At 43.2% G+C, this 12,601-nt stretch overlaps 1 protein-coding gene across 4 annotated transcripts in view; it reads right to left on the bottom strand.

The window, feature by feature from the left end:
- Positions 1-490: 490 nt before the first annotated feature.
- LOC308098088 (E3 ubiquitin-protein ligase rnf213-alpha-like) overlaps positions 491-12,601 on the bottom strand; it is a 58,123-nt gene continuing 46,012 nt past the window's right edge. For all 4 annotated transcript variants that reach the window (XM_080446312.1, XM_080446313.1, XM_080446315.1 and 1 more), the window contains 12 exons: positions 11,480-11,654; positions 10,749-10,843; positions 10,009-10,260; positions 9,288-9,420; positions 7,862-7,945; positions 7,205-7,385; positions 6,251-6,452; positions 5,539-5,616; positions 4,928-5,125; positions 3,819-3,908; positions 2,739-2,917; positions 491-1,784 (listed from right to left, as the gene is read on the bottom strand). In XM_080446312.1, the coding sequence (XP_080302438.1) occupies positions 1,631-1,784; positions 2,739-2,917; positions 3,819-3,908; positions 4,928-5,125; positions 5,539-5,616; positions 6,251-6,452; positions 7,205-7,385; positions 7,862-7,945; positions 9,288-9,420; positions 10,009-10,260; positions 10,749-10,843; positions 11,480-11,654 (1,821 nt within the window). In that variant the 3' untranslated portion in view covers positions 491-1,630. The remainder of the gene's footprint in view (positions 1,785-2,738; positions 2,918-3,818; positions 3,909-4,927; positions 5,126-5,538; positions 5,617-6,250; positions 6,453-7,204; positions 7,386-7,861; positions 7,946-9,287; positions 9,421-10,008; positions 10,261-10,748; positions 10,844-11,479; positions 11,655-12,601) is intronic.

The raw sequence follows: 12,601 nt of genomic DNA, 5'->3' as shown, positions 1-12,601 counted from the left end.
CCAGAACGACTTACAGTAAGCAAGGTAAACACATACATCACGCGTCTATTCCCTGTGTCTCAGAGGAGGGCTGTGGACAGTTCAGAAATCTGCCTACCAATGACATCAAGGGTAGGACAGGTTTGGTCATTTCAAACAGGATTTTAAACTTATTATTTGCTTTATTTATTTAATAAAGAGAAAGGCTGTAGTTTCTATTAGTTTGGAATCCCCATCATAGATGTCATTGGTAGGCAGGTTTCTGAACTGCCCACCAATGAGATGCAAAGTGAGCAGATGGAAATGGTGCCATTTTATAATGAGCATTAGTGAAGTATATGAAGATGAGGTTGAAAATGGGTGAAGTGCTCCTTTAAGTCAGATATTGGCTCTAAATATGGGTTTCAATATATTTTCGGTTGAACGCCCAGCCCTACATCACTGGCATGTTTAGTCCATCATTACAGTTTAAAATACACAGCCGAAGCAATAAAACAAACTGAAGCAATAATTGTGGGAGGTACTTATATTGTGTTCAATAATTGCAGTGGTTTATAATGAACATAAAAGATAATGGGGATTCAGAAAAAGAAAACATTTTGTCCAATCAGGAATGTGAAAAAAAGCAGCTTTACAGTTGATCAAACTGTTCAATACTTATTGATTGCCAAATGGTACTTTTATTCGACCTTTAGTTCCCAGAGTTAAGACTCCACCATGTGGAGTTGTGCACCTGAGTCAAAGAACAAATTGTCAGAGATGGCAGAGAAATTTACATTCAAGCAAAAAAAGTCCTCTTCAGCATTCAGACAAACAGTGAACAGTGTTAACTGCCCGGGAAAATAGAAAACAATGTCTAACTACAACAGAACATAAATCCGTTCAGCTCAATACAGAGAAGATACACCATTAAGTAGGAGTCAATATTCACTTTGGTAGTTCTAAATGTGTATTGCGCTTGTGCAAATGAGCTGGCGGCGCCCTCAAACTCGCGCCCACTGCTCTTTAAAAAAGGCACATCCATTAATACGTGTGAAAATATATATCACTCATCTGTGACAGTTTTCATTTATTGATACGAATGTAAACATTAGCTGTGTGGCGTTTTGATACAAAGTAAAAAGGGCCACAGAAACAACAACAGAAGGCTTCACACTAACATTCATTAACCAACGCTCGATTCATGTTCCGTCGTACGCAGTCGCGGTGCGACACGCGTGTCACAGCGTGTCGCACCGTCGATACCGTCTCTGTCGGGTAGAAACCTCATTATGTCCAAAACTGTTACTTTTCAAGATTCAAATATCAAAAGTAACAGATCTACAAGCTCGAAACGCGTCGCTTCGCGCCGCGTTTCGAGCTTGTGGATCTGCTACTTTGGATGCTTTTGTTTGACGCCGTGGTATGATCAAGTACAGGGCGTTGAATTACGGGAACAAAAACACAGTTAGAATAAATTATGGAGATAAGAGGTTTCTGCGCGACAGCAACGATACGTTTGGGATGCGACGGCCGTCGTACGACGAAGCATAAATCAGGCTTCACAGGTCATCATTGCACTCGTCTCGTTCCAGTTTGAAAGCCACCGTAAAACCTCCACGCTTCGATGTACTGTGGACAAGCAGATCTGCTCTGGGGAAGAACTCCTCACTCATCTCTGGGTGCGTTCCAGTTTGAAGGCCACGGTAAACCTCCACGCTTCCATGTACTGTGACAAGCAGATCTGCTCTGGGAAGAACTCCTCCACGTCGGGGGGAACGTCCAGGTCTTTACGCTCCAGGTAGGACACCAGCGTGTCTTTCAGGCTGTTTTAACACATACATCACACACACACCGTCAGTCATGTTATCATGGTGTAAAAGACAACAGCTACTGTATCGCTCACTGTAGGTCAGTGGCTCACCAGCCTTCTTATGCTGTGTTCACGGATGCAGCTACAAAGATGCAGTCTACCATTCATTTTCAATGGAAATGAAGATACAAAGATACATCCGTCATTTGTAGCTGCTACAAAAGCTACACAAAGTTGAGCTGGTTTCAACTTCAGCTACAAAGCTGCAAATATGCTGCGTAAGCTTTGTATCTTTGGTAGCTGCCAGTGTGAACGCACAGCATTACGGATGACAAAAGCCGAGACCGCACCCGACACACCAACACAATTCTCAGACATGTTTGAGCGCTTAAAAGCGCAGTTCACACCAAGAACGATAACGATAATAAATATGTCGTTTTTAAAAACTGAAGTGGATGGCAGAGTCCACAGACACCACTCGTCAATGATATCGTTTTGATCACTTTCAGAGCAATTTTATGAACGATAAAAATGTAAATAAAAATCCATCAGCAGGTCATCTGTGATGCAACTGGTCTCACTCACCCAAAGTTTTGTTAATAACGGAGATGAGGAGATGATTATGAATAACTAACGCTAGCTGGCATTACCTCAACGCAACAACTCACCTCCTTATAATTAATAATCAATCGATATATCCTATTGCATGCGTCTTTCAGCACCACAGAGACCCCCCCCACCCCAAAAAAATAAACAGGCTCTGACGCAGTATTTCGTGCCACTGTTTACAGAATGTCATAGTTTATCAGCATGGACGCTCACATAATTATCGTTATAGTTATTGTGCTTGGTGCGAACAGCCCTAAATCCTATATACTTCACTGTAAACCCTATATTACCCACTAGGGGGCAGCCCGGGCACCAGGTTGGGTAATACTGCTGTAATGTTACTGATCCATTGTCTTACCCCCAGTTGGGCCTGTAGGTATCCGGGGCGTGAGGGTTCTTGAGCACCAGCAGGAGGAACTCGTGCATCTCCAGAAGAAAGGCATCCACGCTGCCCTTGGCAAAGAACGCCGTCAGCAGCCTTCGTTCCTCCTCGCCCAGGGCCTGGCAGTACTCCTCTGAGATCCCTACAAACGGGTCCTGAGGAGGTGAAAACAGGGATTGAAGTCGAAAATAAATGTCACGACTGAAAACCTTTGTTAGGTCAAGTCTCAGTCTGTGATTTGTGGAACAGCGTGAACGTACCCCTGTGAATGAATTTAACCCATTAAAAACCTGAAATCAGTAGTTCTTAAACTTTTTTCGTAATTGAAGAATTATTCAACATTTTTCAAACCCTTTCTAGATTAAAATAAAATAAAAAAAATAGCAGATGTACAAGCTCGCAGCGCGGCATGACACGCTGTGAGCTTGTATATCTGTTATTTTTGAATGGCCAAAACTAAAATGACAGACGATTTCCCGGTTTTTATGGGTTAATCCAAGTGGGAAATATATATCACTTAACTGTGACCATTTGTATTTATTGATATGAATGTAAACTTTAGCTGCAGTGTTTTAATACAACGTAAAAAGCGCCACAAAACAACAGTCTTTACTAACATTTTTTTCAAACGCATAATTCACTGGTTCTCAACCTGAGGCCCTGGGAACCACTAGAGGGTCCAAAATTGGACCTTTACAGATTTGCAACTCTGAGAGTGTACTAGAGTGTACAAATGGAACGGTAAGGGACCATTTGGTTCCATTTGTACACTCTCAGAGTAAAAAATTAACACTGAAGATTTCACTTAGTGTAGATTGGGGTCCCAGAAATACTTATGTTTGTTTGTTTCAAATCATTCACATTGTGAGCTTGTAGATGAGCCATTTCCGAATAGCTGATAAAGCAAAAAAAAAAGGGTTAAAGTGGTTAAACTGATTTTGACGGCACATTAAGTAATTTTGCTGGGATCCCCTGGAACCCCTTCAAGGACCCCTGGGGGTCCCTGGACCCCACTTTGAGGAAGCACTGTTCCAACATGCATACATGTTGTCTTACCCTCTTGAGGCGGAGCATCTTCTCTGATTTGAGCGACGTCAGGAGCTGCCACAGCGCCACACAGTGGTTCAAACTGCACATGCTCAACGCCTGTGTGTGCAAATACCAGAAAAAACCACAACAGTTTACCTTGAGTCACACAGTCAAATACCAACAACTTGTTGCTCATTTTGAACTAAGCTGTTTACAGAGAGTAAATGCAACACTCATCTGGCAGGAAAAAATAAAAAGAAAGACCGTGGCCGTTAGGCATAAACCTTGCACCTCCATATTTACATATAACCTTGTATGTTTTTTTGCATAAATTAATGCCCTACTTTGTCATACAAGAGTGTCAGACAAAAGTAGCAAAAATAGCCAATATACAGATACAAGAGTGTCAGACAAAAGTAGCGAAAATAGCCAATCTATAAGCTCACAAGAAATTGTGAGCTTGTAGGATCAGCTATTTTAGATATTTTTATGAACGTGAACCTGGTAAAAAGTCTCACTGCGAGTTTTATAGATATTGAATCAATGAAAAGTATTAACAAAGAGCGTGTGACTAAACAACCGTACATTGAATCCCTTGGAACCAGTGGTGGAAGAAGAAGTACTCAGAAATTTTACTTGAGTAAAAGTAGCAACACCACAATATAAAAATACTCTCTCTCAAGTAAAAGGCCTGTGTTCAAAATGTTACTTGAGTAAAAGTACTAAAATGTATCTACAAGCACAGAACCTGAGCTTGTTATTTTCAAATTAAGTATAGAAAATTGGATATACTCCAGTAAAGTAAAAAATACCTCAAAATTGTACTTAAATACAGTACTTGAGTAAATGTACTTGTTGTTACTTTACACCACTGATTGGAACACAGGTGTCCGTCCGTCCCCCCCACCACCAGTTCCTAGAAAGTAACAGTTTTGGCCATCCAAGGTTTTCCGCCCTCGACAGCATCAACAACAACGCATGGGATAGTATGGGAGGATTCGGGTGAAGATATCGTCTTAACGACAGAGTAGCAAATTAAGGAAGTTCAACGCGGGCCACTGTTTGTCTGAGAGGCTGAGAGAGGCAGCACAAGGCTGAGATAAGGCTGTGTGTGTGTGTCTGTCTGGCTCTCAGACCTTGAGGATGTGCGGAGGTGTCTGGTCTCCCATCTGCAGCACCTCCTCCAGGTAGCAGGACAGCTGCATGTGGGGCTCTCCCCCGGTCATGGCCAGGAAGCCCAGGGCCACCTCCACCGTGGACAGGGCCTCGCACGCCTCGCTGTAGGACTGCAGCTCCCCGCACAGGGCGGACAAGGTCAGGGTCGCCAGCGGCTCCTGTTTTTGGGATGCCAGACAAGACACAAACACGTTGACATATCTTGGTCACAATTCTTTTTTTTGGTTTCTTCCATTTGTTTTTCTCAACCACAAATGTTAAGAATGTGATTTAGATGGCATGTTATTTAGACAGATGCTAGGTTCACCGTCTACCTGGTATCCTCGTTCTCGGTTCTCTCTGGCCTCTATTTATGTGATTTTTAGTTTAACCTTTTTCATTGACTAGTGTTAATGCCTACTCTTGACTAGAGTTAAATGCCTAAATTGTACAGACCAATGGTCAAAAAGGGGGGACAATACGACGGTGTTGCTTGTCGACAAGGACTGATCTATTCGGCAAGCAACAAAAGTTGTACTACACAGTATAAATGAGGCTTAGCACAAAGATAGAGGAAATAGAACAAACTTACCTGTTTAACTTTGCCTTTCACATCCTTCAGAATAGTCTCATAGTTGCGGTCATGTCTGTTGACCAGCGTTGGAATGCCCTGCCGTTGAGAAAAGGGGGGAAATTACATGACATGACGGACACATCAACCATCACATGAGCACAACTATGGCAACAAAGGCAGTGCTCAAATAAACGGCTACTTATTTAAAAAATACCTAAAATAGCTGATCTACAAATAGTAAAGGTTATAATGCAGTGCTTGACTCCACCTTAGCCCGTAGCACTTGCCCTAGCCTTGACGACCTTGCAGGCTTACGCAAAGGCTAAAATGTAACTTAGATAGCAGGTTATGTAGACAGATGCCAGGTCATTGTTGTACTATACACATCATCTATAGTGTGTATAGTTCAATGTACAGATTATGGATTTTTTTGAGTTATTCTACGGTTGGACGATAGGTTATTAGTTTATTATTAGATTACCATTTCTATGCATTTGATGTATTACTTGGTGTTCTCCTTGCTTACTGTAAGTCGCTCTGGATTAAATGACTGAACTGTAAATTGTAAATGCAACAAATTGTGACCTTGTCTGCTATTTATTTATTTTTTACAAAAAAACTAAACTAAACTGAATAAAAACGCATATTTACTGGCGACCCATTAAAAACTGGTCCCTGGCCCATTGTTTTGGGAAGCCCCGATCTAAGGGGTTGTCCAATAAGCACTCACGTTGAGGGAGATGAGAGGTTTGCCCTGCAGGAAGCGGGTCAGGATCTGTCTCTGGATCTTGGGCAGGTCGTACTCGTGCACGGTCTCCTGGCCTCGCTCCATGCTGTACTGGCTGTTGGACAGGACCAGCGGCAGCAGGTCTCTCTCCGGCTCGTAGCGGATCACGTGCATCTCCGTCAGGTCCGCCGGGCTCACCGTGTAGCTGGGGACGGGTGCAAGGGACAGGGCAGTCGGTCAATCAATGGACAGTACTACACCAGTGGTTCTCAATCTCTTCAGGCCGTGACACCCCAAAATAATCATATTTGAACAAGGGGACCCCGCACCCTGACAAGCACATGTAGTTGTAGAGTTGAGGCATTACATTTCGTTTGACTCGGTTCCACAGATAAATGTTGTGAAAATAGCGGATCTACAAGCTCAAGCTTGTAGATCCGCTATTTTCTCTTTCTTAGAATCTGGCCAATGCTTGACCATTTTTTATGGTATAGTTTGTTGGTTGCTTTTGACGTAGTAATGGTCTTATTATTAGTTTATTTTCTTCATTTTAGAGGTATTAAAAAGGTCTTCAAAGTCCTTAAATTGTCACTTTAGAAATGTGCAGATACCCTGTATACACTTATACTGTAGGTCTGTTTGTTTACCGTTTGCTGAGTGAGAAAACAATGTTGCACATTTAGCTAATCATCTGGGGACCCCCCCAAAAAATCATTTGGGGACCCCCCTGGGGGTCCTGACATTTGTACTCTCAAACGAGGGACAAAATGGATCAAATAACAACAAAGACGTTACTTTGTATCCTACAGGAAGCAATCCTGCATGCCGCATAATTTGAGTCTTTCATCCTAGCCTAAAAATACTGAACAAAAAGGTTCATTACAAGTGCTGCTACTATACAGTACATGCCATGCAAGCAGTGAGTATTACTCATGCATGAGGCAACAGCGCCCTCACCTGGTGGTCTCTCCGGTGTGTTTGTCCACGCAGTAGACCAGCTCGTTGTGCACAGAGATGAGGTAGCTGACCAGAGCGGTGGAGCACAGGCCGGGGCCCTGGCGCCGAGGCAACAGCACCCTGAAGTCACTGCTGAGGTCCAGGTCCCTCTGGCAGAACTCCTCTGGAAGCTTGATCTCACCTGAAGAGCATCACATCGACATCAAAGTACAGGATGAGGAGCTTTCGTACGGCTTGTGGGATTATCATATTGTTTTAAAATCTTTGCTTAAAACTCACTTTTATAGATTAACTTTTAATGCTTATTCCTCAATTTTTTTTAATCTACATGTGTATTTTTTGCTTCTTGTGTAAAGCTCTTTATAACACAGTTTTGAGAGGTGCTATACAAATAAAGCTGATTATTGTCATTATTATTAGTATTAACCCATTAAGACCTGGAACGCATCTTTGTCACTTAAGATTTATTTGGCTATTCAAAAATAGCAGATATACAAGCTCATAGCGCGGCACCGAGTGCCGCGCTATGAGCTTGTAGATCTGCTATTTTTGAAAAATCTTGAATAACATTTTTTTCGATTTTTTTTCAAAAAACTGTTAGGATTTAGAAAACATTTTTAAGAATCGCCTCAGGTCTTAATGGGTTAAGATGTTTACCGTTGTTGGCCAACGACACCCTGAGCTGGTTCCAGGTGGTCAGGAAGATGTTGATGCGTTTCTCATACCAGGCTTTCAGTGACGCTGGGTGCATAATGGAGATGAAACATTGCATTAAAACAAAAACGGTACATGATTCAGCGAGATGAGATTTCATAGGTCTTCATTTCAGATGAAGTGTGAAACCCTGAGGAAAGCCGCTAGCCGACACGTCCGTGTGTGATGATCTGCTGCTGGGGCTACAAAATACATTTTAGATCCTAAAAGGACCCAAGTGAGTGGTGGTGACCTTTTCAAACACCTACAGTATTATGACATGCCCAGAATAAGGATGCTAGGGTTCATGTGGTTAAGAAGCACTGGGGCAGACCAGACTGTGAAAGTTTAGAGCAGTGGTTCTCACACTTTTTTAAATTTAATTTCAAGGACCGCCCGTATTTCTGAGTATCCTAAAGTCCTAATGTGTGATTGGTGAAACAGTATGAAAAGGAGCCCCCCCCCCACACACACTAGCGCTGATTCCTAAATAATATTGACACAATATGTAAAATGATGATGTTTTAGTAATATTGTTCATGCTGTTCTACATACTGCCAACCATGTGAAGAAATCCCAGATCGAGGCTTTAAACCCTTGCTTTTATATGAAACATCCGAGACTATTAAGATTTTATAGAAGATGCGTCTGAACATTTTGCTAGTTTGACCACTTCAAAATGCTCTTCTAATCTTAAAACAATGACCCAAAATAGCCCATCTACGATTCAGGATAGTCTGGTAGTTGCGGTCGTGTCTGTTGACCGGTGTTGGAATGCCCTGCGGCTGAGAAGACATGACGGACACATCAACCATCACGTGAGAGCACAACTATCTAAGGCAGGGGTCTTCAACAGGGGGGCCGGGACCCCTAGGGGGTCCTCAGAGTTACTACAGGGGGTCCGCCAAATCTTTGTGTGATGCGATTTTTTTTTTTACCTTAACCACTTGAACCCTAGCATCCCTTTTCTGAGGAGAACTTTAGCCAAAAAATAGCAGATCTACAAGCTCACAACGCCTCGCGGCGCGATCGGCTATTTTTTGGCAAAGAGGTGTTTGGTGTAGAGGGAAAAAAGAGCAGACCAAGTAAACAAAAAAAAGTTCAATCTTAAACACAATTTTTATACAATATAGAGGGGGTCCCTGCTTCATCTCTCTCTCAGCTAGGGGGGTCCTTGGCCTGAAAACGTTGAAGATCTGATCTAAGGCCATGGTTCCCAAATGTGTTTGGCTCGTCACAGACTGCATTGAGAGCTTGTAGATCGGCTATTTTCGCTGCGCACAACATGCTTCCATCGAAGACATGCTGGCTTCTATTGAATCCAAATGACTGAAACAATCTACAGAGTTACAGATTTGAACTGCTGTAGAGCAGATTGTGGCTCCACTACCTGCTCTGTGACTGTGGAGGAACTCTGCCATGGAGCCATAGGTCACGTCAGTGACGTTCTGGAACTTCTTGACCAAGTCCTTCTGCATGGTGAGGATGTCAGGAAGGAACTTCACCAACCGCAGCTCCGCTTCCTGGTACAAATGACAACAACCAGTAGTGGTATATTAACCCATTAATACCTGGAACGCATCTGTGTAACTTTTTCATTTGAGCTAAAAAGCATTATTTTACACTTTGGCTATTCAAAAATAGCAGATATACAAGCTCATCTACAAGCTCGTAGCGCGGCACAGAGTGCCGTGCTACGAGCTTGTAGATCTGCAATTTCTTTTAAATCGTGAAAATGTGTAAAAATCTTTGAATATATATATTCTTTTAAAGCAAACATTAACTCAAATCTTTGCTTCTGGGGGGTCCCTGGAACAACATATTTTGAGATGGGGGTCCGTGGCCAAATCCATATCATTTTGAGGGTCATTGACATGAAAAGGTTTGAAAACCACTGATATAGAAACATAGGTTTTTCAGAAAACCGTTAGGATTTAGAAGACATTTTGCAGAATCGTAACCTCAGGCCTCAATGGGTTAAACAGTTATCGTAGAACCCGCACACGCAAGTGTGCAGCTCGGCTCTGGCATGCAAAAGCCTCGTAAACAAATACACTCGTTTTAATAGTTAAGTACAATTCTCACGACGGTGACAGAACCCACTCTCTTACCCTTTGCAGGAACCTCCAGAGGACAGGCAGGGTGTCTTTGCCGTCGTTCTGCTCCACCATGTGAGCGAGGCTCAGCAGAGACACCTTCTCCCTGCAGCTCCACACCGCCGAGCCGTGGATCAGAGAGTCTGTGGGCAGGGAGGCCAGGAAGAGACGGGGGTCCCCGAACACCAGCTTGACCACCGGGTTGGCGGACACCCGAGAGTCCGCTCGGACGAACGTGTTCACGTCCCTCAGCTGTCGGTCCAAGTGCTGGGAATGGAGAGGAGAGGAAATAAGTTCACATTTCTGAGGAAAACACGTTGATTTTTCGTCTTTTTTTTCTCCTTAGATGAGCAGTTATCGGTCCAAGTAAAACAGTGTCCATGTAAGGCGTATATTACAGTAAACACAGGAAAATCTGTTAATTTAACTCTGAGAGTGCACTCTCTGAATGTTAATTTAAAAGGGATAGTTCACCCAAAAAAAAAATATTTTTTCGATCGAATACTCACCCCATGAAGACTTCATGGATATTTTTTTGTTTTGGTTGCATTCCTAAGCGGTAGCGGTTCCGTATGGAGACACAAAGGAGACTCTTTGTGTCTCCATACGGAACCGCTGTCGGTCATCAAATTGTTGGCTTAGGAACTATCCCTTTAACTCAGAGAGTGCACTCTCTGAGTTACAAATGGATCTACATTAACAGTGAGGATTTGACTATGTACAAACTGAGTAGGAAAGGGGATATTTGTGTTTACCTTGAGCTGGGGTGTGATGACAGAGTTGCTTACACTCATCTCCCAGCCATTTCTGAAGTCTTTGGTGGAGAGCAGGTTGTCATACGGAGCAGGCCCTAAGAGACAAGACAAGAATACATTTCAGTAAAACTCTCGAACAAATTGTCTAACATTTATGACACACAGGGTTGGCCCTTTCCTTGTGTGTCTGTGTACTGGTCTCAACCTTTTAAGGCCGTGACCCCCCAAAATAATCATATTTGAACTGGGGACCTCCCAAAATAATCATATTTGAACTGGGGACCTCCCAAAATAATCATATTGTAACTGGGGACCCCCCACCCTGATAAGCACTTGGAATTGTAGGAGTTGAGACATGACAACACACATTTTGCCTTTTCTATGCGTTTCCCCCATATTGCATGGGATGGGAGGAGGAGCGTTTTCACAGATTTCTTTTTTTTCTTTCTTTCTTTTTTTCACTGTTTTGTTTATTTCAAGATTCAGAGAAATAGACAAGAATATGCAGAGTCAATATCAAAAGTAAAAATATATAAAAAATAAAGAGTTTTCACAGATTTCCACTCTGGAAGGGGGTTTCACTTTGTTGCGGTTTCAACCTTCCGTTTCCATCTAAACGGAAGGCATATCTGACATTCTAAACGGGGCCTGATCTGTGATTGGTGTAGCCAGCGTCAGCTGAGAGGTGCAGTTCGCTGTGATTGGTCTACTGTGGTCTAACTGTTTCTTACATTGGGGCGTCTGGACGGGTTCCAGGAGGCTGCTGAGGAGCAGGTGAACAGTGATGACCGTGTCGTCCGTCCCCTTGCCCAGGGATCTGGTCAGGTGCTCCAGGTCCTTCTGCAGGTGACCCAGGAGGAACGCCCCCGGGTCAGGGACCGGAGGCCAGATGATGGCAGAGATGGCCTGGAGACACACACAGACGCATTGAGTATAGGTGGATATAACAAGAAATCAACATAGTTTTATTACTGTGATCTTTCATATCGTCGTTATATTGTCGTTTCAGATCGTCGTTGTATCTAACGGATTGTGACACAACACGTGTTCTTTTTGGCAAGCAACACCATCATACCATCAGAGTATAAATTACACTTAACTCTTTAACTGCCAAAAACGGGAATTCCAGTCCGATGGCTCTATGGCTATCATGGCCACGGACGGAAATGACGAAAAAAAAAACTTTTTTTTGTCTTTTTTTTTTTTTTTGTCTTTTTTTTTTTTTGTTTATCTCAAAGGAACTAGGAGATAACGCTATCCAAAAAATTGCTGCTCCATTCACTTCAATGTTAAAAAACAAACGGAGGAAACCTTTTTCCTGGCACTGGGACGACACAGTCTGAAATAAGTGTGGCAGTGAAAGAGTTAACTGTGACATGTAACGATCAGCAGGTCTTTCAGTACAGAAAGAAAACAAACACTACCTCTCGCCTACCAAAAACCACACATGGTTCCCGCTTCTGTGACGCACACGGAACTGCCTCTCGCCCACAACAACTGCAGAACTTTTTTTTTGGGCCGATAAAGTATAGTTTTTGACTGCGACGGAGGGGTGCCGTCTCAAGCGAACTTGAAACCACGAGAGGCACCGCCAAGCGAGCGAGTCACCGTGCCGAAACGTTGAGAGGTTCGCTTGAGCCGACTCAGCGCCGTCCGAGTTATGTACGTATAGGCACGGAATCTTAAAATCATGTTTTGGTCGAGAGCGTTTGCCCCAACTGCCACTCAAAAGTGGCTACTGGCCACTCACAGCGCGTCCTTGCACAAGTGGTATAGAGCATCGCAGTTCCCGCCCCTTCCGGGTTCCACCGCAAAATACTCAATGCATTTTTCCCATTGACATTTCCAAAAAT

The sequence above is a fragment of the Gymnoscopelus braueri genome, assembly GCF_963280865.1.
Source record: "Gymnoscopelus braueri genome assembly, chromosome: 13".
In the NCBI taxonomy this organism is placed as follows: domain Eukaryota; kingdom Metazoa; phylum Chordata; class Actinopteri; order Myctophiformes; family Myctophidae; genus Gymnoscopelus; species Gymnoscopelus braueri.
This window is presented reverse-complemented; position numbering and strand designations above follow the sequence as displayed.